At 47.2% G+C, this 25,277-nt stretch overlaps 3 protein-coding genes across 4 annotated transcripts in view; 1 reads left to right on the top strand and 2 right to left on the bottom strand.

Moving 5' to 3' along the window:
- Nucleotides 1-7,188, bottom strand: part of LOC135812322 (centrosomal protein of 131 kDa-like) — a 41,798-nt gene extending 34,610 nt beyond the window's left edge. The window contains exons 1-2 of the mRNA XM_065325698.1: nt 6,347-7,188; nt 2,320-3,245 (exon numbers count right to left, since the gene is read on the bottom strand). Coding sequence (XP_065181770.1) covers nt 2,320-3,245; nt 6,347-6,623 — 1,203 coding nt within the window. The 5' untranslated portion in view covers nt 6,624-7,188. The remainder of the gene's footprint in view (nt 1-2,319; nt 3,246-6,346) is intronic.
- Nucleotides 7,189-7,263: 75 nt separating this feature from the next.
- LOC135812323 (arylsulfatase A-like) lies at nt 7,264-20,625 on the top strand. 2 transcript variants are annotated; one of them, XM_065325699.1, is made up of 14 exons: nt 7,264-7,554; nt 8,606-8,733; nt 9,879-9,955; nt 10,686-10,768; nt 11,281-11,337; nt 11,630-11,711; nt 12,221-12,337; nt 13,162-13,274; nt 14,213-14,307; nt 14,820-14,961; nt 16,180-16,299; nt 16,977-17,080; nt 18,081-18,246; nt 20,012-20,625. In XM_065325699.1, the coding sequence occupies exons 1-14, from the start codon at nt 7,450-7,452 to the stop codon at nt 20,171-20,173; spliced, it is 1,551 nt and encodes a 516-aa protein (XP_065181771.1). In that variant the 5' UTR covers nt 7,264-7,449; the 3' UTR covers nt 20,174-20,625. The 2 variants fall into 2 exon arrangements, with proteins under 2 accessions (XP_065181771.1, XP_065181772.1); XM_065325700.1 differs by lacking the exon at nt 9,879-9,955 and adding an exon at nt 9,515-9,591.
- A 1,752-nt stretch (nt 20,626-22,377) lies between these two features.
- On the bottom strand, nt 22,378-22,746 carry LOC135813160 (macrophage migration inhibitory factor-like). Its single transcript, XM_065326377.1, has one exon. It carries the CDS (start codon nt 22,744-22,746, stop codon nt 22,378-22,380), a length of 369 nt encoding a protein of 122 aa, XP_065182449.1.
- Nucleotides 22,747-25,277: the final 2,531 nt, after the last annotated feature.

The raw sequence follows: 25,277 nt of genomic DNA, 5'->3' as shown, positions 1-25,277 counted from the left end.
AAAGTGTCCTTATTCGCGAAGTGTCCTTATACCCAAAGTCTCATTATATGTATACACGTAGAATGGATTTTGCTCTGGGCATGGAAATTCTGTCGTTATTTGCGAATTGTCGTTATACCCGCAGTCGTTATTAGGCCATGGTAAAAAATAAAGTTGATCATGAGCATGTGAAAATCGGTGCGAGGGAGCGATTTTTTATTTTATTTCCTACATTTTTTAATTTCCAAAGATAGGGTCACACATATGTACATGGTCACATGTTCATAATAATTGTTAGGCCCACAAGCTACTTGCGTGCCCATGTTTGCCATAGCTACCCAGGCCCTTTATATTGCGTTGCCTCTCTCTTCAACTCTCTCTCTCTCGCTCTCTTCAATAATCACCATGTAGTCGTTTCGTTCGTCCTGGTCTTAGTCATCCTGTCTCTAATAGATGTCGTTCCACCAACATGCCTGTTCCCATCGTCACTATCTTGTTTGGACTCAACATTGGCGCCCAGCTTTTGCCGAAGCCTGCGACCCTGGGATTCTCGTGCTCTACCGCCTGGCATTCGTCTCGTCGTCAGTCTCGTCTCATCGCCAACCTCGTCTCATCTCCAACCTCGTCTCTTCAATGTCAACCTCGTCTCGTCCAGGTCCCGTCTATAATAAATGTCGTTCCACCAACATACCTGTTCCCGTCGTCACTATCTTGTTCGGACTCAACATAAATATAATTCAGGCCACGGACTAGAAAAATACCGGAATTTTACTACTCCCTGATTCATGTCTTTCGCATTGACCGTTTTGATGCACGCATTTGCATGCATAGAATTAAAAAATTCGTCGGTGCGCCGCCAAAAATCGGTGCGCGCGTACTTGAGAATCAAAGATAATTTTTTCCATGGCCTTAGGGGCCGTCCGTAAATATCGATGTTTTTTTAGAGACGATATTGGTGCTTCTCTCCCTTGACCCCCCCCCCCCCTCCCCCCAGAAGACGCACATGTACATCTAGATCATGGAATCAATATTTTTGGATGCTCATTTTTTTCCTTTTTTTGTCAATAATATGAACCCAGCTAACCTGTCACTTTGCCATGGCCATGCGGTTCACAACTTCCTCAACTTCTCTCTCGACAAAGAACAAACTTCAGGTACGGCCAGTCAAAATTCACATTTTACATCGTACAAAAAGCGTTCAAAGTGCAACTCATCGTGTACTGGTGTAGCCAAAGCGGCTACGCTCGGGCTTGAATTTTTTCAAATCCTTGTTCAGACAGTGAAGACTGGAAACTCTTGTGGAGTTCGTCCGTGTTTGTTCGCACTGCCTCTACGTCTTGTAAAAGGTCTCCTGCAGGCATCGTTCGGCCGATTTCCACAATCAATAGCTCATTCTTTTGCTCTTGAAATTCACCATGGGCGTACAGCTTCCAATTTTTGATTTTGTTCTTGTGTCGCGAGTTTTAGCTCCGCGAACGGAAGCTGGTTTCACATTTCTTGTATAGCCATTTAGACGTCCGCGTGCAGGGATCGGCGAAACTTCAGATACTTACATCGATATTTTTCTGATGCTCGAAAAGACGCACATGGCTCAAACCCCCTCCCCCCCCCCCCCCCCCCCCCCCAGACGCACCAATATCGTCTCTAAAAAAACATCGATATTTACGGACGGCCCCTTAGCAAAGTTAACTGCACCAGTGTTCTTATGATCGCAGGAGCATGAGACTTTGAGTTAGAATGAGTCCCTACTGCCCCCCCCCCCTTTCCTCTTTCTCGTAAGATAGAAAGCTGGAGAGATAGAGATAGGTAAATAAACAGATAGCCTAGATAGAGACAGACAGACAGACAGACAGACAGACAGACAGACAGACAGACAGACAGACAGACAGACAGACAGACAGACAGACAGCCAGCCAGCCAGACAGACAGACAGACAGACAGACAGACATGCTGGCAGACAGAGGAAGAGAGGTAGACACAGAGAGAGGCAGAGAGCTAGACAGAGAGACAGGGACAGACAGACAGACACAGAGAGAGAGACAGGGAGGGAGGGAGGGAGGGAGAGAGAGAGAAAGAGAGAGGGAGAGAGAGAGAGAGAGAGAGAGAGAGAGAGAGAGAGAGAGAGAGAGAGAGAGAGAGAGAGAGAGAGAGAGAGAGAGAGAGAGAGAGAGAGAGAGAGAGGGAGGGAGGGAGGGTGAGACAGACAGAGACAGAGAGAGAGACAGAGAGAAAGAAAGAGATAGAGAGACAGAGAGAGAGAGAGAAAAGGAAGGAGAGATATCTTTGGGAGTGAGTGAGTGTACGAGAAGGAGAGCTTGAAGAGAATCCTGACATTCTTACTTCTTGTTTTTGTCTCATCTCCTCTTCCAGGTGTTGCTGCAGTAGTTGCTCTTTCTTGTTTGCCAAGGCAGTTTGCAAGTGAAGGCTATTCGCTAGCTGATCCTCCTGCACCAGGTCTTGCTCCTGTTCTTCATCATATCCTGTCCTGCTGTCATGGTCACTGCTGCTATCTGCTAGTGCTGCAGTATTGATACGCGGTTGTTGCCGTCGCTGGTTCTGCCTTGTTGGCGGGAATACACCGCCCGGTTGTGGCAATGCTACGGCATCGGGTTGCTGTGCATGCACCACCGACGACTGTGCATGCTCCGCGGCAAGTCCGCTCGATGCGTTCCTGCTGTTTCGATACCAGCGTTGGATGCGCGTCGCGGCTACGTCTAAATGCTGACGGAATTGTATCTGCTGTGCGTGAACGCTGGAAGACTTGACGGGACTCGGGACTGGAGAGTAACGTTCCCCGGCCTTCCTGTTCAAGCTCTGCAGGCTTGCTGCCAGTGCCGATGCATCGGCGGACAGGTGATGCAGGTCTTCGTCGAGGGGTGGGTGTCTTGTTGTTTGGTTCTCATGCCGCTCTGCACTGGCAGTGTTTGCACGTTCACCTTCATCCGTGGCAGGCTCCGTGAAAGTCTGTACAAGGCTGAGCATATTAGGTGGTGTAGTGTATCTTGTAGGCACGGCTGCTTGCCCATTGGTGTGCTTGTCGGGCACACTGTGTGTGCTCTCATGTGCAGCAGTAGAAGATGAAGCCAGTCGCCTGTTGCCGTCCAACGACAGTGGTCTCGAGTGGGCCTTGTCGTCACGTTTATTTGGCATAGCCGCCCAGGCTGGCGGAAGTTTGTGCTTGGCCGTAGAAGCTCGACGAGCAATGACAGTTGAAGATGTCGACTGTGCTGGATGCTGGTGTCCTTGCACTTGTGGTGTGACACTGCCTGAAGAACAAACGACACATACAATGACGAAATGAGTTGATCTTTTCATAATAAGTGTACTATAAATTTGTTCCACTGTATTGAACTCGGATACTGAGCCAATAAATAATAAAACAGAAGAAATCACATGGAAACGAGTTATGAAGCAACTATCCACGACTATCACACTTCCTGACTGATATTATTATATTGTTACAGTCGTGGATAGTTTCTTCATAACTCGTCTCTATGTGATTTCTTCTGTTCCACTGGATGTTCGGGAGAATGAAGTTGAAGACACCACTCCAGCTGTACTTATGGTTGATAAATATGGTGGTAAAGACACACCTTAGCTTAGAGAGCGTGTGTGGGCAAGCGTGTGTTTTCCCGCCATATTGCCAGGTGTGTCTTTTCCACCATATTTATCAACCACTGGATGTTCGTTTACACTAAAGCTCTGCACGTCATGAATGGAGTACTCTGACTAGTGCTCTAGGAGGTTCATGTAAAGGTTGACCTGCGCACGGGGGGGGGGGGGGGGGGCATACTCACATAACTTCATGTTGAACACTCCGGCAGCGTTCGTCTATGAAAACACTGTGTCAAACACAGATGTGTGCCACTGCCAGGAAATAGTGTTCAACTCTCTGACATCATGCACTGATGACCTCTACATGTACAGATCAATGGCTACAGTTGTTCATCTTTAACAGGCGCGTAGCCAGAGTGGATACGTTGTAGTCAGGTATTCAAACGGTATGCCCCCACATGAGCGCGACCCAAAACAGCGCCGTTGACTTCAGCGCCCCCCAAAAGCCCCATCCCCATAACTGGACATCCCCAAAACAGACCACCCCGTCAGCGCGCACGCTCAATACAGGTCGGCTCATTTACACTCAAACCCAAAAGATGGACACTTGACTTGTCAAAGACTCAAATCATGATCAACTCGAAATGGCCAGTTCAGTATTGAAGGGCGATATTGCCTGGACTCAATTTATAATCAACTCTAGAAAGCAATGATGAACATTTTTGGCAATTTTGGCATTCTGGATGTGGAATTCGGTCTAGATTACACTATGAAACTAGTATTACGGTACTACCACATTGATAATTGCATGCACTACATTCAATTTGTTTGCATTACCTAGTTGTGACCAAGACCCACATTGCCATTGGTACTTCTTGGTATTTGCTCTTTTGTATTGCAAATATTTCCATAGCAACATGATGCCAACATCGCACCTTTAAAAACTCTTTTCACATACCTGCTTTGTGAGAATTCATAAATAGCACGGAACACCGTTTTCAACCCAAATGTTTCACCATTACCATTAATAGGTAGCATAATTCGTGTTGTCTAGCATCCAAATTAGCATCTTTCTGAGTTGTCAGCTAGCATCCCAAAAAGCATCTTGGCAACATTTAGCCAGCATCTGCCGCTGGGGCCTATGCACAACTCGTTCTCATGTGTTTCTTCTCTTTTTTGCATATCTTTTTTAAGAACGGGTTTCCTCCTGATATCCACCATGGTAGTACTAACATCAAGAGTACATAAAACTGGTTATGCTCTCTTGCTAACATGAGCCTGCACATTATGGGTCACGTGTGTAATGAGCTGGCTTATATTCGGACGTTAACGTAATTGGTCGCGCCAAAATGGGGCGTGCAAGAGATGAGACGAGCTGTAGTGACACCGTGTCACATTAGGTCGCGCTGTACTGGGGGTGCTAATATGAACACGCGCCGTTTATGGTTGCGCTGTTTTGGGTGTAAATCATTCAAACATGCTTGGCCAGCACATGTGGAAATGCACTGTACAATCATACTTCTAAGTACTAATACCAGACCATGCACAAGTCTAGATTACAGGCACTGACTTCACGTGTAGAGTCAACTGTTGACTTAAGTGAAGTCGCGACTGAGAAGAGTTTGCAGGATGTACATGTTGTGTGGACATCTAGTCTATGTACACGTACATTGGTGAGGCTCGAGGAGAGGCTTGTACGTAGCGTCTACTTCTTTGAACCGCTGTTCGCATTCGCTGTGTGAACCGCACTGCAGCAGTACTGCATAGCACCGGTGCAGTGCGGATTCACATCTACTTTTTTGCACTTTGCAAAAATCTGCATTAGTGAAAGAGTAGCTCCGAAACATAGCAGTTTTGAAGTCAATTGAACCTCAGAACATGAACCATACCTCTGCCAACTGCATACTCACAGCGCAAACTGATTCAAACTTCACAAAAACGGGGGGGGGGGGGTTAGTACCTTTTGGACTCAGAATCCCCAACAAGTAATCTATGACGTAACGATTAGTTGACTGTTAAGGAATTATCGATCGATGACCGAGTAATTGGTATAACCGTTTCAGCCCTATTCATAAACAAAAATGTCCTTTTTATGTACATTGCAGCAATAGATACAGCAGGATTTCCTGAGCGCAAATGATGCCAAAGTATACAGGTACCATTGCAGGTGAATAACAAGAGGTCATGGTACAGTAAGCATGTGAGCAGAGATCGAAACAGCCGAGAACGATTTAGAATGCACTGCTGCCTGTATGCCATGCACATGCTGGGGCGTCGGACACGCTACGGTCACTACGGCATTAACTGTGCCACTCTTTGCCCAAAGTACCCCATGAAACTTTCAAAAGCACTGATTTGGGCTCCACATTTCGAAACTTTTCAGCAGAGCCACCCCTCCTAACAAGTAAAATGGAGCTCAGATGGCTGACCAGCTCAGATGGCCGACCGGCTCAGATGGCCGACCAGCTCAGATGGCAGACCAGCTCAGATGGCCGACCAGCTCAGATGGCCGACCAGCTCAGATGGCCGACCAGCTCAGATGGCTTACCGTACCACCCTGAATGTCCTTCCGATGCCCCTGACACGCATGCCATACATGCTTCGACACAACCCACTCCAGTCAAGAAAAACATATCAAATACTCCTTGACGCGAGCGTCTACGTTCCCTATAAGAGTGCATGTAATCCATTATTATTGTTGTTTGGAAAGAATGTAAAACACTTTTTCTTGTTGACCTGCCGGCCCTTTACTGTGGAACCGTAATATTCACTGGCTTTCATTATTTTTTATAAAACTGTCAGGTGTACCTACCTCGCTTTTTCGTGGTCACTTGTCTTGAAGACGACGACGCCGTCCCACTCATTAGCTTCGTGTCTCGTGCTCCACTACTTCTAGTGCTCTGACTTCGTTGACCGCTGCTTGCGGCAGGGCGAGAACCATGTGCGCCCACTCGTTCCGCACCCACTCTGGGAGGCACTCGAGTAGAGGTCGAGGATGGTCGACCAGCGTGGCCCGAACGATTGCCAAGTGAGACATTACTGCCCGAAACACCCAGCTCGCTACCACGACCTAAACCTGCGCCGCTCATCCTCCCAACAAAACGTTATGCAGCCAAAACTAACTGGAGTGAAGGAGACAACGAACAAAATGAGTATCAACTGGAAAAATTGCGATGCTCGGATCAAGCTCCGCAGGCAATGGTACAAACGCGTCTCACGTTCCAAAGTAAAACGCAAAATTTCCTGACACGACCGTCGAATAGTGCCACACTGCTTCACTGGTACTGCTCTCTGATCTGTAAATCTACTCTCTAACGTCAGACTGCGTGTAGTTCGCTTTGCAATATTTCATTCAATTATTTTCTTCGCGGTGTGCAGAAGGCCGAGGCACGTCGTATTCTCCTCAGTCTTCACCGGTTGATGAATTTTTGCTCCGATTCATTTTCATCTTCGCAGTCAGCGCCACCATGGCCACAGGCACAGCACAGCGCGGCGATCTGACTTCTCCGTTCTCGGTCTGCTCAGTGCTCTTGTCAAGTCTTGACTCGAGTCTGGTTTTGTGCGTCCCGCCACTGATGAACGCTGCAGCAGTGCATGCGCCATGCATGGTCCGCAGCATGGCCCCGCGGTTGTCATGGAGCGCGGCGAGCCAACACACCAAGTATGAGAGTCACATGACCTCTGTGACATCCTCCATCGATCCACCTCTTCACAGCTTTGCGGACTGGCCTTCGCCTTCGGCTTCGTCGTTCGAGTCGGAGCTTTCGCCCCTGATTACTGAGTACCTCTTCTCGGACCTGAACATTTCTATCCTTTCGCGAAATTTCGCTTGGTTTGGCCTGTCGAAGTCGATACCGGTATTGTGCTGACGTGGTGGGGCACCGGTCCGTTGGAAGTGTTGTAGCAGATACAACCATGGCGGCACACTGTACCGTGCTAGCGGCTGCACTGGTGTTCCTAGCGATCGCTAGCAGAGCCGTGCAGTCCACTCCGAATATTGTACTGCTGTTTGCGGATGATGTAAGTCGGTTCACTCAGATAAATAATATTTTAGAAACACTTCAATCTGCGCCTCTGATGAAGGCTACACCTAATTTTATGAAAATTACAGATTGGTGATGAATGACTCCAATCCCCAGCTAGCACCACTGAGCTACCAAAACATAATACTGATATAGGAAAGGAGCACTTTGTCCCTAATCTAGGGTGCATGTCTAGGCACTCTCTCTCTCTCTCTCGACCAACAACAGTTGTAGCCAAAAAATCCAGCCTATGCTGTACGGGCTAGTATAATACAGTCAAAACTCGTTAGGACGAACTTCAAGGGACTGAAAAAGTTTGTTTGTCTTTAATATCGGGAGTTCTTCTTATCCACATCTGACAAAAAATCGATATGCAGTATCATTTGTACTGTATTTATGTGAATGTGCATGTTGTGGTACATGGGAAGCATCTGATTCTTAGCATAAGCCAGAAACAGGTAAGTTAATGTACACGGACAATGACAATGTGCAATGAATCACGACTGTGCCGAAAGTTCGTAAAACGCGCTGGTTTTGTTCAAAACACGCGTGAAAACAATTTGCACTGTGCGTACAATATTATGGCCTTGACTATTGAAAGAAAAGAAGAAGAAAAAAGGCAGCCAGCGCACGCGCACGCTCGTGGACCGAAAGTTCGTACTACATGGACATGATCACACTGATTTTGTTCAAATCACACTTGAAAATAGTTTGTCTTCGCGAAAGTTCGCAGGGCAGTGGAACCGGTCCAGTTGGTCAGGTGAGGGGCCGCACCAACTCTTGGCCGCGCTAACTGCTTAGTGGGTCAGGGCTACCTGCCTTATGGGGCGCAAGGTATGACTGGCTATGCTCTGACTGGCTGTGCTCTGACTGGCTGTGCTCTGGCCAGACCAATCAAAAACTGCTTCTGTCAGTCCTGTGTCTGAGTAGATTCCGAGACCTTTAACCGTCTGGCCCCGCCATCACTTCTCGTGCATATTCGCGAATATAGTGGACTTTGTATGAATGTGTGGCTGTGTGTGTCTCTGTATGTGTGTCTGTAATTTCAGCTTGGCTATGGTGATCTTGGTTGCTATGGTCACCCCACATCACACTCGCCTAATTTGGACAAGATGGCTGCAGAGGGTTTACGCTTCACACAGTTCTACAGTGCTAGTCCAGTATGCAGCCCATCAAGGTTTGTCTGGACTGGTGTTCCGATTGTCTGTCTGTGTGTGTGTGTGTGTGTGTGTGTGTGTGTGTGTGTGTGTGTGTGTGTGTGTGTGCGTGTGCGTGTGCGTGTGCGTGTGCGTGTGCGTGTGCGTGTGCGTGTGCGTGTGTGTGTGTGTGTGTGATACCAGGCGAAAAATTAGTGGCGGTCAATTCATCAGCCTTGCAAGCTGTTGAATGGTGTAATCCCAGCACAAGTTGCTATGTCTAACATAGCTGTTCGCTATCATCGCTTCCGCGATGGGCAGGTCTGAGGTCTGAGGTGTGTCTGTGTGAGCTGTTCCAATGCCCGGTATGCCACCATAGTTTTCGTCGACGGCAGGATGAGAGCCGCCATAAATGTAATGCGATAAGACACCCCCGTCGAGCGCCCTGATGGACAGCACAAATCTGAGTCTGCCCCTTTGGGGGGGGTCACAAAGCCGGACAAGGCAGTGGTACAAGCAGGGAGGAAGGTGTGTGTTTGTGTATGTGCGTGCGTGCGTGCGTGCGTGTGTGTGTATTTATCTATCTGCCTGCTTGCTGGTCTAAAAAGAAGGTTGGTAAGACCTGTCAAGGTGCTAGTGCTCGTTCTGATAAGGCAACCACCAGTCCCAGAATTCCCCTACCACTGGGGATAAGGCATGTTGTTTCTAGTCAAATAGAGAGAATATCCAGGCAGTGCATTTCTCAAGTGGAAGAACGCCACTTCAGTGCCTTTTTTCGTACATGGGTACTACTGGATATGCATGTGTGTGTTATTATCTCAGAGCTGCACTGTTGACGGGCCGATATCAAATTCGATCCGGCATCTGGCCAGGTGTGTTCGGGGCAAGCTCTACAGGAGGTATGGTCAGCAGCCTACAATTTTCACTTCACTGTATGTGCGTGTGTGTGTGTGTATGTGTGTGTGTGTGTGTGTGTGTGGCTGTGGGTGGGTGTACGCATATGCGCGTGTGTGTGTGTGTGTGTGTGTGTGTGTGTGTGTGTGTGTGTGTGTGTGTGTGTGTGTGTGTGTGTGTGTGTGTGTGTGCATGTGGTTGTGGGTGGGTGTACGTGTGTGTATGTGTGTGCGTGTGAGTGTGTGTGTGTGCTTCGGTGTGTGTTTGCGCTCATGCATCGCTGGCATTTCAGGGCAGCGTTATTGACAGGTCGTTACCAAATTAGATCCGGAATTTGGCCGATGGTGTTTGGGGCTAGCTCTACTGGAGGTATGAATATACAACGCACTTAATATGTGTATGTGTATGTGTGTGTGTGTATGTGTATGTGTGTGTGTGTGTGTGTATGTGTGTGTGTGTGTATGTGTGTGTGTGTGTGTGTGTGTATGTGTGTGACAAACCTACCACTATCTTATGATCAATTGAGTCTTCTTTCCACTATTCCCTTTTGAATCTCCCTCCCCTCTCCCGGGGAGAGCCACATGACCAGTTTTGGCAGTGAGCAAGTACGAGTGTGTGTGTGTGGGGGGGGGGGTGCGTGCGTGCGTGTGTGTGTGTGTGTGTGTGTGTCTACCTAGTGCAACGATGGCTATTGACGTTTAGCCATAGCAGTTCCATGTGCACAAGGGTTTGGCCTGTATCGCACTCAGCACGGTGTTATTGATGAGGGAGTATGTCACTAACCAGCACTACAGCTCAAGGTTGTACACTCAGACCTCGCTCAGACCTCACTTAGCCGAACACATCCGTTTTCCACAAAACATCTGAAGGGGCGAGGGAACCGGATAATCGAACACACATACTGTATGTATGCATGACAGATGCTGTAGATCGGTGACCAACGGTTTTCTTCCGGATGGCGAGGGTCCGGATTAAAGAGGACCGGTTAAGCGAGGTCTGACTGTACTTAACTATCAATTCATGTGTTTCTGCACCTTGACATTGTTTGATATGCTGATAAATCAGCTTTGTTTGTGCCGATGATTGCATTCTCTCTCAGGTCTGCCACACAATGAGACAACAATAGCCGAGGGTCTGAAGAAAGTCGGCTATGCAACGGGTATGGTTGGCAAGTGGCACTTGGTGAGTTGACCACTACTAGTATTTAGGGAAGAGTTCTTGCTCGGTTTGAAGCGGTGAAGATTTCTGGGGTGTTGGACACGATACGGTCACTACGGTATTGACCATACCACTCTATGGCCCCGGGGTAACTGTGGATCAATCAAAAGCACTGATTTGGGACCCAAATTTCGAAAATGTTCTGCGGGGCCACCCCCTCCCAGCAAGTAAATTTGTACTACAGGTGGCTGACAGCACCACCCTAAGATACCTTCCGACGCCCCCGGATTTTGATCACATTTAGAAGGATCTTATGCATGCGTATGCATCAGTGGATTGTGTGTGCTGAGGGTGTGTGTCTGTATGTGTGTGTTGGGGGGGGGGGGGGGGGTGTTTGAGCGTGTCCGCTTGCGTGCATTCATGTGTTGTATTCATCTGTGTGTATTGACATTAGTGTCATATGTGTCATATGTGTGTGTGTGTGTGTGTGTGTGTGTGTGTGTGTGTGTGTGTGTGTGTGTGTGTGTGTTTCACAGGGTGTCGGTGCTAACAATACCTACCTACCAGTCAACCAGGGTTTCGACCATTACCTTGTGAGTCTGGCTGCTCTCACCGTTTGTGTTTCAAATCTTTATTCTCACAATGGCCTGTGAGTGTGGGTTTAAATATTGCACCGTGTTGGTCTTGCTCTGCACACCATCATGTCTATTGCCATTATCATTGTCACTGTCCTCACCTTGATTTCTCGCATGTTGTTTCTGCTGCTGCTGCTGCTGCTGTTCCTCCTGCTGCTGCTGCTGTCTCTGCTGCTGCTGCTGTTATTGCTGCTCTTGCTGCTGCTGATGTTGCTGTTTCTGCTGCTGCTGTTGCCGCTGTACCACACAGGGTATACCATTCTCGCATGACATGTGTCCGTGCGCTATCTGCTTCTATCCCAATCAATCGTGTTTCGATGGATGCAGAAAAGGTGAGGTTTCACGGAAACTTTGAACTCAACTAGTGTCCATTCCAAGAAGGCTTTTAGCAAGTTTGGTTTCATGTTCTTCAAGCGCACCTGGGTTGTGTTAAACTGAATCTCTTGACAGCTCGCATTAATCAATTGTAGATACGTGCAAAAATTGTATGCTTTAATTCATTTCATTTTCATTCATGCTTTCATTTCTTGTCTGATGATTGGTTTTCACCATGAAACCCTGAGTAACAACGGAACAGTCCTATTGAATTCCTTTTGTATACCTCTTGTGCACAACGCTCTGCCCAGTCCGGGCATTTGAGCACTATTGCAGGTTACGGTGCACTGAAAGTGTGTGCTCTTTCTAAGTGGTCCATTACGGCATTAGTAGAGGGAATGTAGGTCATGGTTTACGTCACGGTGACGTTTCTAAAGTACAATAAACTGTATTAAACACTTTGGACACAGATCAAGGTGATTCAGTACTCCGGATTGGATGCATATCTGCTGTTATGTTTCCGTAGGTGAAGCACCGTGTCCTCTGTTCATGGACAATGAGATTGTTCAGCAGCCGGCCGATCTAACGACACTCACACAGCGTTACACGGATGCAGCCACGGGATTTATACAGAAAAGTGCAGGTATGAACAAGACGTCCATGCGCATGATTCCAATTTCACTATGTTCAATTTCGTTTACCGGAGGGTGTACCCAGTGTGCTGACAGTGCTCAACACCATGGCGGAGGCACAGCGTAATACAGAACAGAACAACAAGGACAATCAAGGCTTGTTTGCTGCTACTTCTTCTACTGCTGCTGCTACTTCCAATTCGTTTATAATGTCCGTCGCCTTTATATCTTTAAACAGTTGTCGTGGAGACGGAAATGAAATCAACGCGATAAGTAAAGCAAGCTGTGCATTCCTTCTGAAGAGATGGCGACGAAAACGTTCAAGGAAATCTAACCTGTGCCAATGGTGTGTGTGTTTTGAATGCGCAACTTGCCTTTACTTATTGCGTCGTTGATATCTTTTAAAACGTTCCTCCTGATTATGACTCCTTGTTTTCCCCATCAGTTTGCTCCTCCAGCATTTCAGAGATTGAACTCTGCATTTCTCTCCCACCTTTCTTTCTACGTTACACTGTGTCTGTTTCTGGACAAAGAGTCCAAATACCAAAATTATAACATACAGTAAAACCTGTGACTAACGACCACCGCTTGGGGCCAGAGAGAGTGGTCTTTGGTGGCAGGTGGTCTTTAGTTAGAGGTTTGCACGGCACCCATGATAATGAATGTGAGACCGTCCATGCCTGACGAAGTGGTCTGTAGTACCAGGCTGGTCGCTAGTCACGGTGGTCTTTAGTTGCAGGTTTTACCGTACAAGCAAAAGTTGTAGATTCACCTCCTTCAGTTTCTGATTATGTCCGCTCTCCCATCTGCTCCATGTATCCTGTCCCCTGTCCAGCTGCCAAGACTCCATTCTTCCTGTATATGGCCTATCAGCATACACATCATCCTCAGTTTGCTGGACAAAAGTTCCGCAACAGCACAAGCAGAGGCACTATGGGGGATTCCCTGGTGAGTTGTCGTCTATCCTTGCCGTCTGTCACTGTTGTCATAACCGCGGCTTGTAACCATGGTGACATGGTACAGGACCACATACCTGGCAGTGCCGTCGGAAGGTATTTTATGGTGGTATGGTCAGCCACCTTAAGTACAATTTCTTGTGGGTTTGGGGTGGCTCCTCTGAATAATTTCCAGATTTCGAGCCCGGATGAGTGCATTTGCTTGTTTCCCAGGGTACTACTGAGCTGGGGTAAAGAGTGGTACGGTCAGTACCGTAGTGACCGTAGTTTGTCCGACGCCCCTGTGTTGTCATGACGACCCTGTGTTGCCTGGGTGCCCTCGATGTGCCTCCTGGCTATCTGTTTCTATCTCACGTGTTACCGTAGTGGCGGTGTTTGGGCATGTCACTATGGTTATTCCACTTGGGCATGTTGTCATAGTGATGATGTGCACTGCCATAGTCTGGGGTGCATCTAAAGTGGCAGGTGGCTATGTGGAGCCTGCAAGGCTGCATTGCCGTGTGCCTTGCAACAGCAACACAATACAGCATTGCTTCACAAACATGTACACTCATTGTCTGATTTCCATAAAAAAACCCAAGGCTAGTTGACTTATGGCAAGAGTACATGAAAACCAGAGTGTGCAGCTCCTATGGGTTGCTGTCACGGCCGAATTCCGTGATTACATCATTTTAGTGATGTAGTGCGTACAAGCAGGATTCAAGCAGGTCTCTTTCTGCACAAGTGCAGCTCAGTTGTACGCACTACGCCATTTCCTGCCTCAGATCTGCGCCAAATATAATGTAATTACGGAATTCCGCCGTGACAGACAGCCATAGTAGAAAAACCCCAAGCTGCACACTCTGGTTTTCATGTACTCTTGGTTATGGTGTTATGGTGACAGTTACAGATGGCTGATTTCTTGGTGATTTCTTGATTTCCTGATTTCAGATTGAGATGGATGACAGTGTTGGGCAGATTTTTGCAGCGTTGAAAGCAAGTGGAGTGGATGACAACACGTTCGTGTTCTTCACTGCAGACAATGGGTTAGTTTCATTTGACAATGTTGGTGTGTGTTGGAGAAGGGGGTATGGGTCTGTGAATGTGCTTGTGTGTGTGGGGACTGGGGAGGGGGGTGCGTGTGTATCCATCATGCAAGCTTGTTTTGCAGTGACTCATCCGAATGCCCAGACACACTCTGTTTTATGTGGAGGTTGGCAGGAACATTTTCTTTTAAATTGGCAAATTTTGAAACACCCGAATTGCATGTGCTTTGGTCGATTGCTCTCCACTTCTGAAGCTGTGTAGCCTAATGAATAAGGTTGCCTGCTCAGTTTTTTTCCATAGAGCTGCACAATCCGGGGATAAAAAGTGTGAAGTCTGTATTTGTTTATGGAACACACAGAACGGTAGGTTACAAGTTTTTTCTGCTTTGGCCAAGCTATGTCATTCCCTCCAAGCTATGTCATTCCCTCCAAGCTATGTCATTCCCTCCAAGCTATGTCATTCCCTCTGTAACTAAACATGTTTTACAATACCTTGTATCACACTGTTGCAGACCAAGCCTGACGCGACACGTTCGCGGTGGAAATCAAGGTTTGCTGAAGTGCGGCAAAGGAACAACGTATGAAGGAGGTCAGAGGGAACCAGCGTTGGCATGGATGCCGGGAAAGATAGCTGCAGGACAGATCACACATGAGGTAGGTTGGTGAGGTGTTTCTTTGCACTGGAGAATTTTCTGTAAGGCTACCACACAGACTTGCATGGATTTTTGTGCAGATTTGTTACACTTGTATCACGTGGTCAGATAGGACATAAAGTCATGTTGGCTCTGGTCTATGACATGTTCATCACGTGATCAGATAGGGCATAGAATCATGTTGGCTCTGGTCTGTCACATGTTCATCACGTGATCAGATAGGGCATAGAGTCATATTGGGTGTAATCAAGAGTAGATAAACAAGTGTGTGCAACTCCGGGATGGGTTGGCCCGCGGCGGAATGTTTTGTTGACGTCATCTTTTCGACGACGTACGCGCTGCGAGTCTTTTGGAAAGTTTTGCCTCGTGCATTTGGACGGGCTTTACACTACAAGCACGTGTTCTCACCCTCCTCTGTGGCAAAATGCGCGTTCTTCTGAAAAAGGGTGACGTAAACAAAAAATTCCGCTGCGGGCGGGTATCTGCAGATTGTGCAGAAGAGATCCGGAGTTGCACACTCTTGTTCATCTACTGTTGGTCTGATCTATGACATGTTCACCACGTGATCAGAATAGGGCATCCAGTTGTTTTAGTTCTCATCTATCACAAGTTGATCACTTAGTCAGACAGGCCATCCTGTCTTGTTGGATTTATCTTCGGTCAATCTCTACATCAATGAATCCCACTTGGCCCTGTAGAATCCACTCCGTACCATTTGGTTATTCATTGAAAGCACAATGCTGCTGTTGCCCAGGGTACTTACTTCTTACCCCCCCCCCCCCCGCTCATATTGGGATTCAAGTTATTGGATCCGGTTCCAGTGTGACGTCACCACTTCCATAAAAGTGACAAAATAGTAGTAATATTTCCACTGAATCTCGCCAAAAGGGTGCCCGGTAGACCAAAGTGCCCGTAAATCCAGGGGGTCCGGATAACCAAGGCATGAGTCTACCAACAGGTTTCTTCAACGCTGCCATGCCAGCGGAAGTAAGTTGGAGAGCAAAGAGGAAAGGCAGCTGGCAGAGCTGGTGTGGCACACTCTCCCATTGCCACCTGCATCTCACATGAGCTGGGGGGGGGGGGGGAAATAATCGTTATCTCGGTATTGTGCCAATGATGGAATCGTTTTTAAACACCCACTCAGACATTGCGTGCACTAACACTAAAATCTATGCACACATCACAAAATTCACAACCTTCGTATGTGTGTTTCCTTCAGCTTGCCGGTACAGTTGACGTTCTGCCAACTGTCTTCAAGTTGACAGGCGCTGAAATCCCCTCGGATCGTATCATTGACGGCGTGGACATGAGTTCTATTCTGTTCACAGAACAGGGAAAGGTATGTTAAGCTGGTGTCCATGTGTATTCATGTGTGTGTGTGTGTGTGTGTGTGTGTGTGTGTGTGTGTGTGTGTGTGTGTGTGTGTGTGTGTGTGTGTGTGTGTGTGTGTGTGTGTGTGTGTGTGTGTGTGTGTGTGTGTGTGTGTGTGTGTGTGTGTGTGTGAGCACGGGTGTGTATGTGTGTGTGAACGCTTGTGTATGGTCACAAGCGTGTGTGTTTTTTTGGAGCTGGAATGCCCACCTGCAAACGCACAAATTCCGCCATTCACATTGCATTCTAGCTGCGTATCTTACAAGTCACTCCGGGGTATTCACAGGGGCATCGGAAGCTATTCTACTTTGGTACAACCACGAACAGGGGATGGGAGGGGGGGGGGAGGGGTACTGGGGCGGCAGGAAATGTTTAGGACTATTGGCCCCAAATAGCCCATAATTCAATGCTGTGTGGTCACTAAGTGTTAATAGAGAGGTTAAGATGCACGTTATATCCGACTTGACGCGAAAGTTCAGCTCACGTTATGTGGCTCGCGCGTCGAAAAACAACTCGAGTGACCTGTAGCTCACGTAGAAATTTTAAAAAATTTGAAAAAATTTGACCTGAAATTGAACGTCACGTCAGAAATAACGTGCATCTTAATCTCTCTACTGTGTGTGTGTATTCACTGTGTGACTATAGGCTATTCGTACCCATTACTTCTACTACCCGAAGAATCCAGAACCGACCATTGGTCTGTACGGTATCCGCAACAACCAGTACAAGGCTCACTTCTACACGGAGGGGTATGTACACACACAGACACCGCTGACACCACTGGCATGGCAACAGTATGTTGGCATGGAAACCCTGGCATGATACGAAAATGTTCGCTGGTGGTTCTTAAAGTCGGTTGTCATTGACCCTTGCGTAGATGGGTTTGGTAAGGAGTTCTGCGCATCATGGCTCTTTCAGAATACTTGGTCCGCGTCATTCTATACCTTACCTTCCATTGTACCAAGATTTATCACCTCAAGTGCACGCATTGTTGTCCAAAGTCTAAGTTCAAATTGTCGAAGGATAAGCGACGATATTGATGACGCGGACCAGTGAATGATTGAACGTTTTGCTCTAGGACAGAAGCAATCTGAGAGCATCTCGATTTCTTTCCAGGGGTCCTGCGACTATGCAGTCTATGGTCTCGAAGTACTTGTATTCTCACTGGTATGGAGCAGTATGTCGGAAACCATACAATTCACCAGTAGCAATGGGAAAGGGGCCCATCAACAACCAACACCACCCTGAATCAGAATCCAGAAGGATGTTGTCTCTCCCTCCGCTAAAAGCCGTATTTATACGGATTTGTTGAGATATGAATGAAACTTCACTCCTCGACGCCAATGATGGCCTCTTTACTGCGCTTGAAATCAAATCTATATTTCGCCAAATTTCCGGGCCTGGCCCATCAACAGAGTTTGTTGATATGCTAAAATATCCTAGGATGACATCACTAGTCCTAATACCTACTGTTGAGTACGAGGGGGAGTCTACAAATTGTCGGCCCATTCAAATTTCGGCCTCCCAGGGCTAAAACCCATTTTGGCCGCTTCAAATGTTCGGCCTGTACTGCTGCTGCCTGTATACACTGTCACACTGAACCTTGCAAAACAAATTTTCGGCCAAACATGGCTAGGCCGATAATAGCCGAAAACGGATATGCGCCCAAGATTTGTTGACTTTCAGTACAGACGCTGACAGTATATACCTCTTGACGTGGAATTGTTTGATGCATTTCTGTGTAACTAGATCACACTGTGGCCCTCCATACCGTGATGAGGATTGTTGGAGTAAGACCGGTCAGAAGAAACAGGATCCACCAATCCTGTTCAATCTGCTAATCGATCCGAGTGAGAGATATCCTATCAGCCCCAAGAGTGACGAGTATAAAACGGTCATGGCCGAGCTGAATCAGGTTTGTTATGCGACACACCTGTATGTGTGTGTGTATGTGTGTGGGTGGTTACCAACAGCCAGTGTATGCCGGAGTATGTGGTGTGGTGTGTGTGTGTAGAAAAAAATGAAAAAATGAAAAATAGGGATTCACTGGCCAGAAAAAGTCACTTCAAACAGCTGTGTGGTGGATACCAGGCTAAAAATAGTGGCGGTCAATTCATCAGCCTTGCAAGCCGTTGAATGGTGTAATCCCAGCACAAGTTGCTATGGGTCTGTTTGTGTGTGCATGTGTGCCAGCTAGTTCGGTTGGTGGGTACACTTATGCCAGATTGTGTTGGGCCTGTTGCCAAGGGGCTCGGCTGCTTGAAGGTGTATTGGTGTACCTACCACCTGTGTTGGTTTCAGGGTTCATATACTTTCTATTTGAATTATACACACCTGTTAACCATGGACTGCTTCTGGCTAGATTACCTCTTGTGTAATCAATGGTGCTAGTGAAGCTGTTTGTGTGTGCATGTGTGCCAGCTAGTTCGGTTGGTGGGTACACTTATGCCAGATTGTGTTGGGCCTGTTGCCAAGGGGCTCGGCTGCTTGAAGGTGTATTGGTGTACCTACCACCTGTGTTGGTTTCAGGGTTCATATACTTTCTATTTGAATTATACACACCTGTTAACCATGGACTGCTTCTGGCTAGATTACCTCTTGTGTAATCAATGGTGCTAGTGAAGCTTATATCAGATCCACTCTGATTTAGCCACCCACTCTAGTACCAAGTATTACCTTCACCGGGGGCAGGGGTAACTGCAGTTGAATCCCGGGACGGATACCCTGATGCCGTCAATCCTTTTTCTGCACCTTGTCCTCACCCACTTACTGAGGTGCGGTGAGCCCATAAGTGGGATCATTTCAAGTCCACCCTAGTTTGGGGATTTCAGGGGGTGTCGGCCGCTGGGTGGTTCAATGGCCAATTGAGTCATCTTTCCAAGATTCCTTTTGAGTCTCTCTCCCCTCTACCGGGGAGACCCACGTGACCAGTTTTGGCAGTGAACAAGTACAAGCACAAGTACAAAGTAGTACAAAGTACAAAGTACAAAGTACAGTGCGTGTGTGCCTGCCCACATGTGTGTACCCATGTTTGTACGCTTGTTTGCCTGTGCATGCATGATATTCGAAGGGTCCAGTTTACATTCTTTATACGCGGTATGGCATGCGCTCTATTTCGTTTCTGGAGGCAGGCAGATGGAACTGTCTTCCAGCTGACTGTCGACAGGCCCACTCTCTTGCTCTGATCCTTTACATGGTTTTAAACTTCAATTAGGGTTGCCAGTAAAAAGGCAGTCGCCTGTTGGGACTCCCCTAGTAAAACAATACAAATTATCACATGGCACGTGATTGTTGCCCGTTCTCCAGCGAATCAGCACCTTTCGCGCCGCGGGCAATAATATGCGATATTGCCCGCAAAAAAATAGTTTATTTGCCCGCAAAAAAATAGTTTATTTCAGTGATCGCGTGACTACGACGACTCCGTAGACTTTACTACTAACTACTACATACACAACATCTCAAACCTGGATTTGTGGTCAGCAGGTTGACAACGCTCATCGTTAACATGTCTTGAAATTTCATGTTCGCAGCTGAAATTTTGTCTTCAGACTTTTCCCGTTCGCAGCTTTCCATCAAAATTGGACGAGTGTGAAGATGAATTTCACATTCTGATATGTTCCGTTCTTTCTGTTCACTGTTCACATGACGACGACGACCACCACCACGCCACCGCCATGTAGACTGCCACAGAGTTCTCTCGCACAGCTGTGTTCCGCGGATCAGAGATTCACGGAAGCAGTGCAGCACTGCAACCGTGCTGCAAGCCTGGCTGCAAGCCGTTCCCAGGCTGCTGCGTTTGTAACAAGCTGCCGTATTCGGCACGTACCAGTCCACCATGGTGATCCAAATATGGTTGTGTATGCAATCCAAATGTGGTTGTACATGTATATGCTGCACGAACACAGTTGCTGTATTATTTCCGCTTTTCGCAGCTGATGTTGTTAATCCTGTCTGCGGTGATGCCGAGATCTTTATGATCAGTGGCAGAGCACCGTACCACATCAATCACTACTCTTAGTCTTACCTGCTACCCCCATGCATAGAGTCAGGAACTTTTGCAGAAGATGTGTGGTGTGTCGTCCTCTAGCTGGCAAAATGTGGTCAAAATATTTATCATACACAAATGATTCATAGCCTCTCTCAACCTGTCAACCCCCCCCCCCGCCCTCTCTCAACCTGTCAACCCCCCCCCCCCTCTCTCTTCTTGTCTGTACTTCATGTATATCTATCTGCACGTGTTGTAACATTTAATAATACGTGCAAAACTATGCTTAATGATCTTTCTTGACAATCACCCTTCTGTTTGAAATCCGCTGTCACGCAAAGCGTGCAGGCGGAGGTGCAAGTCAGTGAGGTCTGGCGTGTCAGTTTTTTTACACACGTTACGCACGACTTCCATTTTGAATCATGTCCATCCCCCCCCCCACACACACACTCTTCCAGTCAAGTTCATGTACTGCATTGTAATTACCGTCGCTTGGCCATACTGGGGCACGTACTCACAGAGCCCTCCCCCCCCCCCCCCCCCCCCCACACACACACACGCCATAGAGACAGACATACACTCATACACGTGTATGCACAGACACGCGAGCGCGCCCGCACACACACACACACACCATGTATACGTCCGTCGCAAGAGAAGCATGCTAATCTGCAAATGCACTGGGTATGAGCCCACTCTTATACAGTAGAGTCACGCGCTGAAGAACGTGGAGTCCAAGAACGTCCAGCCTGAAATTCTAAGAACGCCACAGCATAAAGCTAAGAACGGCGGTGTTGGTTTTCCGGCAGCCTGTGGGATACATAATTATGATCCAGTACGGATTGTTTCTAAGAACGTGCTATAAGAACGCAGCCAGATTGCTGAAAAATATGAACGTTCCAGGCTAACCCCCTGGAAACAACGTTCTTGGGCGCGCGACTCTACTGTAGCAACGATAGCGGACAAGATCTGAATCAAGACTAGCGCCAGATAACTGTCTAATCCACATAACTAGTGAAGCCATGTGAATCGACCACCAATGCACACCTGGTCTACACCACACGGAGCGCATCGGAATAGGATGGCCAAGACAGTTACCTATGCACAACATACACTTGCTGGGGTAACAGACACACACACACACACACACACACACACACACACACACACACACACACACACACACACATACATACATACAAACATACCCTTTGCAAGAGAAAGACAGAGAGATTGGATTTACAACCTTAGTTGCTGGGGAAGTTAAAATCCACAAGACAGTGATGGCAAAAATGCTACATTCATTACTGGTCATGCCTGGAGGGAGAGGGAGGGCTTGAGGTAGTGATAGACAGCCTGAAGTAGTGTACTGACAGCATAGCATGTGATGTGTAGAAATAGCATTTGATGCAAGTCATGTGATGTCACAAACTAGCAATGAGCACAGCTGACAGGGTGGCTGTGATGTACAATCGGCTGTTCTAGAAATCACTACGGACAACACAGAGTGTCCAACACATACGCACACACACACACTTGCGCTAGTACGCACACACACATGAACACACACGTGTGTGCGCGTTCGCGCAAACGCAAATAGGCACACATAAATACGCGCGCACACAAAGCGGACGTACGAGCCGTTTTTGAAAACAGGAAAAAAAACTGTGCTTGCGTGCGGTGGTAGCACTTCTCCTAAAATCACATGAAAAAAATCTATTGAAAACAAAGCCAAAACGCATGCAAGTACTACACAGTATGCATACACCTGGGGACAGGGGTGTGACTGTGGCAGTGTGGTGGGTGAGTACTGATACTGCACTGCTCGCATACATGTAAGGACTCAGCTACAAACTATTGTGTTCTTACTAGTGCGCCGCGCGCGTTGATCACCATGATCACTGATCTGGCTCATCTTCGACTTTTTTTTAAATGTGTCGCAAATAATTTCAAACATTTTCCTGATTCAAACAGGCGAGTCCAAGCTCACATCACGCTGGAATAGCAGAGTTGACTGCCGTCAGGTAAGTTGATGCCCTAATCTCCGTGATCTCCACTCCATCAGGACGAGCTGCGCATCCTCTGTGCAAATGTCTGCCCATTCCAGCCGACATCATTCGCGTCCTGGCAATAATATTGGAGGTAGAAGCGATCTGCGGGGATCTTCAATTTCTCCGAAATCAGCGGCGTGAATCCCTCCGTGTACTTTTGGTTCTCCTCCGGGCTGATCTTGCCAATAGAGGAAACATTGACAAAGGCACACGGCTCTCTACTGCCACCTAAGGACATTGGAGTGTCAGCACAGATGATGATACAAATCCATTTCTCCGGTTTGCCAATCAATTTGGAGGCCAACGCAGACAGCTCTTCGATGAAGCCCTCGGGAACTGTCGAGGCTGGGATGTTCGTTTCAATTCGTACTGTAGGCATGATAGACTAGTATTCTCAAAGCAACGTGAGATCAGACAAGAGGCTGATAGCGAAATACCAAAAATGTAAAACAATACTCGCTGTGACTGTGTCAGGATTGTTTGAAAGTCATCAGACTCAAAAAGTTTTCAAAAAGCTCGACTGGATCGAAAGTGGGTTCACCGACTGTTCACCGAACCCCAGTTCACTGAACGGCGAGTCACAGAACGACCTTTCACCGAAAGACTGTCCAAGAAAAGCGGCTTTCCCCATGAAATGGCATGATGTGATGACTTACCATGCTTACTGTCACTGTGATGTTTGATGTTGGTTGCTTATCTCTTTAAAAATATCAGCAAGTTCGCAAAACCCAAGCGGGAGGTTCTTCCCAACAATAAGGTAGGGGAGAGATAAGGACAGCTACAGCCTACAGCCAGGTCATCGTGTATGTGAAATGTGTGCCGTGCATGTGCACGTGTGGAAACTGGAAAGGATAGTCAGGTGGGGTCCATAGCATGGATCAAGACAGTGTCAAAACTGACAAAAGACAAAAGATCGCATCAGCAGCTACTGTTCCAGTTTTGGAACAAGGAATATTATTTAAAAGCATGGGCGGTTACAAAATCATGGAAAGGTGTAACTGTAAGGAATACAACAGGCACAGTTTACCGGATGTATTTTTTGTGTACAACTTCGAAGAGCATCTAACAGAAAAAAGAACTACAAAAAGTGTAAGGGTCACCATGGTCACAAGCACAGTCAAACTTCCATTGGGAACCCACTTCCTAAAGACACTTCACCGGTATACATGTACATGGTATACAGTACTTCACTACATGTATCACCAAGAGGTACTGAAGTACATGGCAGTATGAATTTCGTATTTCAAGGATTACCCAGAGGCAGAGGTTCTAGTCTAAGCCTGTCCAGGGGATCTCCTAGTCCTACTCACAGAACTACATCAGTACATTTAGAAAAGCGATCCTGTCAGCTTTTCTATTATTGTGTTCACATGGCAGAAAAAACGACATCGCTATGCTACGTAAGTTTCTACGTAAGGTGCTCGGTATTTCACTTAGGCTACGTAAGTCTCTACGTAAGGTGCTCGGTATTAGATCTACCAACGCGTGGTAGCCGTGTGCTGTGCACGTGCACGGCAGACATTGTGTTCAGTGCATGCATGCAGTCCGCGGATCCGTGTTCGGATGTGCATGCGCGAGGAACTTCCTTCTTTGGAACTGCTTCTTGCATGAGCTGTTTCGGATATTTCGTCTCCTGGCCTGACTTATTTCGTTTCGGCGCTGCTGAGACCTCCTTTCGCGGAATATTACTCAATGACAGGTGAGTTGACCAGTTCCCTTTGATTCATTTGCTTGTGTTGACTCTTTCATTTACGAAAAGTGTGCTGATTTTGGGCGGAATGCAATAAATAATGGAAAAGCTGACAGGATCTCCTTTCTAAATTTAGCTTTTCCGCTGCCGAGGCCTCCTTTTACGGAATACTCAATGACAGGTGATCTCTGAGTTGACCAGTTTCCTTCGATTCATTTGCTTATGCTCACCCTTTCATTTACGGAAACGTGTGCTGATTTTATTCGGATTTAGATCGATTTTTATCTCGTTGCCCTTGCCTACAGTGTGCGAAGAACGCGAGTTCACCTTCTTGACGGTAAGGCTTATGTTAGATGTGTTGTCGAAATACTCATATTCATTGCACATTAGTACGTTACAAGTAAGGCACTGGTCAGTGGCATACTATCGTTGGCAGTTCCCAATCTGGAGGGAAAGGTTCAAGGACTCATTGACCGAGTTTGCCAAATAAATTCGCATATCAGGGAAAATCTCCATTGTGGAGAGGTTCAGTAACTTGTTTGCTTCATACGAAACAAGCCAATGGGTGCAGTCTCGTCTCATGAAAATCTCGCACTTGTAGGATTGGATTTGTTTACTCGAGTCTGGGCTGTTTGATTTGTGAGTACCGCCGAGATTGCACTGCCCCAAATAAAGTTTCGTGCCGCCAAAGCAAGAATTACGATCTGCAATCTGTTTGTAGTACCTGTAAGAATGTGGAGTACATGTGTCGTACTTTCTCTGTTGCTGTTTCAGTTGCCGTCATGTTGCTAAAGAAAGGTTCAGTAGAGAGGTTCTACAAAACGAAAATTCGAACGAAGTTTCGCGACAGTCCTTGCGAAACGGTGTGTTCGAATTTTTGCACGAACTTTGAGTTCTGCACATTTTCGTAGTTTGCGCGGGCCAAGTGCACGTACGCCATGACCCGATCTCACGAAATTTCCTACGACAGTTCATTTCACGTTCCCTGCAAGTTTCGCTTCCACAGTTGCGAAAGTTCGTGCGAAGTTTCGCACTTCATGATGTAGAGCGAAAGTTTGTACGCATTTTCGTTTTGCAGAACCTCTCTAGTGACTCTTTTGTTTCATACGAGACGAGTCAATGAGTCGGTGTGGCTTAGAATCTTTCGCTGTAGAAGAAATCTATTCGTGTGTCTGTTGGAGAAATAATTGTATTCACTGGTTATAAAATAGGTTAAGACA

This window comes from Sycon ciliatum, chromosome 3 (genome assembly GCF_964019385.1).
Source record: "Sycon ciliatum chromosome 3, ocSycCili1.1, whole genome shotgun sequence".
Lineage (NCBI taxonomy): Eukaryota > Metazoa > Porifera > Calcarea > Leucosolenida > Sycettidae > Sycon > Sycon ciliatum.
Note: the sequence above shows the minus strand (reverse complement) of the source record. Positions and strands in the feature narration are given on the sequence as shown.

Excerpts from the sequence above, each read along its gene's own strand:
- LOC135812323 (XM_065325699.1), top strand. The coding sequence starts at position 7,450 with ATGGCGGCACACTGTACCGTGCTAGCGGCTGCACTGGTGTTCCTAGCG. Across the intron at positions 10,769-11,280 it reads TGGTTGGCAAGTGGCACTTG|GGTGTCGGTGCTAACAATAC; the intron begins GTGAGTTGACCA and ends TGTGTTTCACAG. Across the intron at positions 17,081-18,080 it reads GCTCACTTCTACACGGAGGG|ATCACACTGTGGCCCTCCAT; the intron begins GTATGTACACAC and ends CTGTGTAACTAG.
- LOC135813160 (XM_065326377.1), bottom strand. The coding sequence starts at position 22,746 with ATGCCTACAGTACGAATTGAAACGAACATCCCAGCCTCGACAGTTCCC.